Source organism: Hordeum vulgare, chromosome 2H (assembly GCF_904849725.1).
Source record: "Hordeum vulgare subsp. vulgare chromosome 2H, MorexV3_pseudomolecules_assembly, whole genome shotgun sequence".
NCBI lineage: Eukaryota > Viridiplantae > Streptophyta > Magnoliopsida > Poales > Poaceae > Hordeum > Hordeum vulgare.
The window spans coordinates 491,851,514-491,854,219 of record NC_058519.1 but is presented as its reverse complement, the minus strand read 5'-3'; the positions used below and the strand labels follow the sequence as shown (position 1 = coordinate 491,854,219).

General features: G+C 49.6%; 1 protein-coding gene across 1 annotated transcript; it reads left to right on the top strand.

The window, feature by feature from the left end:
- The first annotated feature begins 470 nt into the window (after positions 1-470).
- Positions 471-2,327, top strand: LOC123430320 (protein BEARSKIN2). Its single transcript, XM_045114186.1, has 3 exons — positions 471-680; positions 894-1,171; positions 1,308-2,327. The coding sequence occupies exons 1-3, from the start codon at positions 512-514 to the stop codon at positions 1,869-1,871; spliced, it is 1,011 nt and encodes a 336-aa protein (XP_044970121.1). The 5' UTR covers positions 471-511; the 3' UTR covers positions 1,872-2,327.
- Positions 2,328-2,706: the final 379 nt, after the last annotated feature.

Genomic DNA, 2,706 nt, shown 5'->3' with positions numbered 1-2,706 from the left:
CTGAACCGAAATTGAAAATTAAACCACCTGCATATGCGTCTCTCTCGTCTCTGCCCCCTCCGTGTTTTTCCAAAAATTCCAAAGAGATTTGCATGTACACGTATACAGTGTGGATCTAAAATTTATTTTTATCAGTGGATAGCAGCTCTCCCCAAGCTAGGACTTGCTTTGGAAGCAATCAAGCGATCCGTAAACAAAGGCTGCTCCCAGCCTCGGGATCGTTAACGGCGTAGAATAATGCAGCTGACTGTCTAGCTCCGCGCGCGCAGGCCTCGACGATCATGGCCTTTCCTTGCATCCTACGTGATCAACTTTTACCCCCCGTCTAACGCCGTGGCGGCCGGCGTCAACTCTCTCACCCTCCTGCTTGCAGCTGCTCGCTAGCTACTTGATGCACCTGCCCTGCCCATGGAGGCCACGCGTATATATACATGCTACAGGCCTCTCCCGCGTCGAAGAAAGCGCTAGCTAGCTAGCTACTTTGCAAATTTTGCGTGCATCGATCGTCTCGATGGCTGACTTCTCGTCCAGCAACGGCGTCCCGCCGGGGTTCCGGTTCCACCCTACCGACGAGGAGCTGCTGCTCTACTACCTCAAGAAGAAGATCGGCTTCGAGAAGTTCGACCTCGAGGTCATCAGGGAGGTCGACCTCAACAAGATCGAGCCATGGGACCTTCAAGGTATGTATTATATATACATGTACTCCTCTGTTCGATACTTCTTCTCGTGTTTTTTGTTGAAATAATTCTTGTCGTGGTTTTAGTTCAAGTTATGAAACGAAGGAACTAGTATTAGCTAAAAATTAACATGTCTGAACACTGAACAGAATTATCCACGGAGTGTGGTGTGCACTGTGCTATTCTGACATGACATGGTGATTTCTTATGATGCAGAGAGATGCCGGATCGGGTCTGCGCCGCAGAACGAGTGGTACTTCTTCAGCCACAAGGACCGCAAGTACCCGACGGGATCGCGGACGAACCGCGCGACGACGGCCGGGTTCTGGAAGGCGACAGGGAGGGACAAGTGCATCCGCACCAGCTACCGCAAGATCGGGATGCGCAAGACGCTCGTCTTCTACCGCGGCCGCGCCCCGCACGGGCAGAAGTCCGATTGGATCATGCACGAGTACCGCCTGGAGGAAATCGACGAAGCCCAGGGCGGCACCAGCGTAAGCCCTGAACGATCAGTCTTGAAATCCCGTGTTGAACTGTTTATGCATGTATGCATGCAATTCGCGCTACATAGACTCCTAGAGACTATATAGGGCTGGGGTTGATAATGTTTCGTGTTGGTGGCGCATGCAGGAGGATGGATGGGTGGTGTGCCGCGTGTTCAAGAAGAAGTGTTTCTTCAAGATCGCCGGAGGCGGCGAGGGGAGCTCGAGCCAGAGCGCGGACGCCGGCGCCGGCCACATGGCCGTGTCCTCGCCGCTGGGTGGCCATGACCACGCTGACAGGGCCGCCATGGCATCCCACTACATGCACGGGATGCACCCGCAGTACCACCCCCAGCACGCCTCTTCCTTCTACTACTCCCAGATGCAACCACCGGAGGCGGCCTACTCGCACCACGTGCAGGTCCAGGACCTCCTCACCAACCACCGGCCGGCCGCTGACGCAGCTGGTGGCGGGTACGATTTCTCCGGCCTGCCGGTCGAGCACCCTGGCCTGGACGTCGGCAGCAGCGACGGCGTCGCGGCGGATGGGCTGGCCGAAGGAAGAGGTCAGACAAACGGTGCAGCCGATCAGCAGTGGCAGGCGATGGACGGGTTCAGCAACGGCGGGAGCGCCGCGGCAGTACAGCAGATGAGCGCCATGAACTCCGGGCAACGAGGTGGGGAGATGGATTTGTGGGGTTATGGGAGGTAAATTCAACATAACAGAGATATGAAAAAAGTGAATCTGCGTGCATGAATGTTGCATGTGGGAAGGGGATCCTGAAAATACTGGTAAATGTTGTTGGAGAGTTATCATTGGTTTTTGGTGTACTGTATATGTTGTGTTATTAATTTATCCCAATTTATTGTTGTCTAATGTAATAAGAACTACGGATACATATTTGTGTGTAAGAGTGTAAGTGGTGATTTGTGCGTGTACATGTGTGTTTGCAAGGAGAAAAACACAAGAATTTATGATTGTGGTTTTCTTGCCATGCATACGGTGTACCCTACGAGTGTAATGTTGGAAGTGGGCGGCAGCACTTGTTCTGCATGCATGCCCTCTCCTAGCCTGTAGTTATAAGCTTGATGATGAGAATCAAGTTCGTTGTTGTATTTAATTAACTTCCATACAGTGTGTATCTATCTTGGTATATGCTTGTTACAAGGATATGGAGCTAATAGGACCAAAATTAAGGAGAGATAAATAGAGATATACTTCGTATGTTTCAAAATATAAGGTGCGTTACTTTTTAAAATATCAAGCTTGTGCATGTTTGATAAAGTTTGTAGAAACAAATAACAATATATACAATACAAAATTTCAATTCAATTTTTTTAAGAGTGGGTCTTACATCCCCATGTACTACTCCCTCTGTAAACTAATATAACATCGTTTAGATAATATTAGTTTACAGAGGGAGTACATGTGTAGTTTTTCCATATATTTTTTAAACTTAAAAGGTTGATTTTTGAGTTTTTCAAAAATGAGGCTCCATGGAGCCTGAGCTCTATCAGGAACTTCCATAAGGTCTTTTAGGGATCTC

What these genes read in the sequence shown, in the direction of transcription:
- LOC123430320 (XM_045114186.1), top strand. Translation starts at nt 512, where the DNA reads ATGGCTGACTTCTCGTCCAGCAACGGCGTCCCGCCGGGGTTCCGGTTC. An exon ending in CGAGCCATGGGACCTTCAAG is followed by an intron (nt 681 to 893) that starts GTATGTATTATA and finishes CTTATGATGCAG; the next exon opens with AGAGATGCCGGATCGGGTCT. An exon ending in AAGCCCAGGGCGGCACCAGC is followed by an intron (nt 1,172 to 1,307) that starts GTAAGCCCTGAA and finishes TGGCGCATGCAG; the next exon opens with GAGGATGGATGGGTGGTGTG.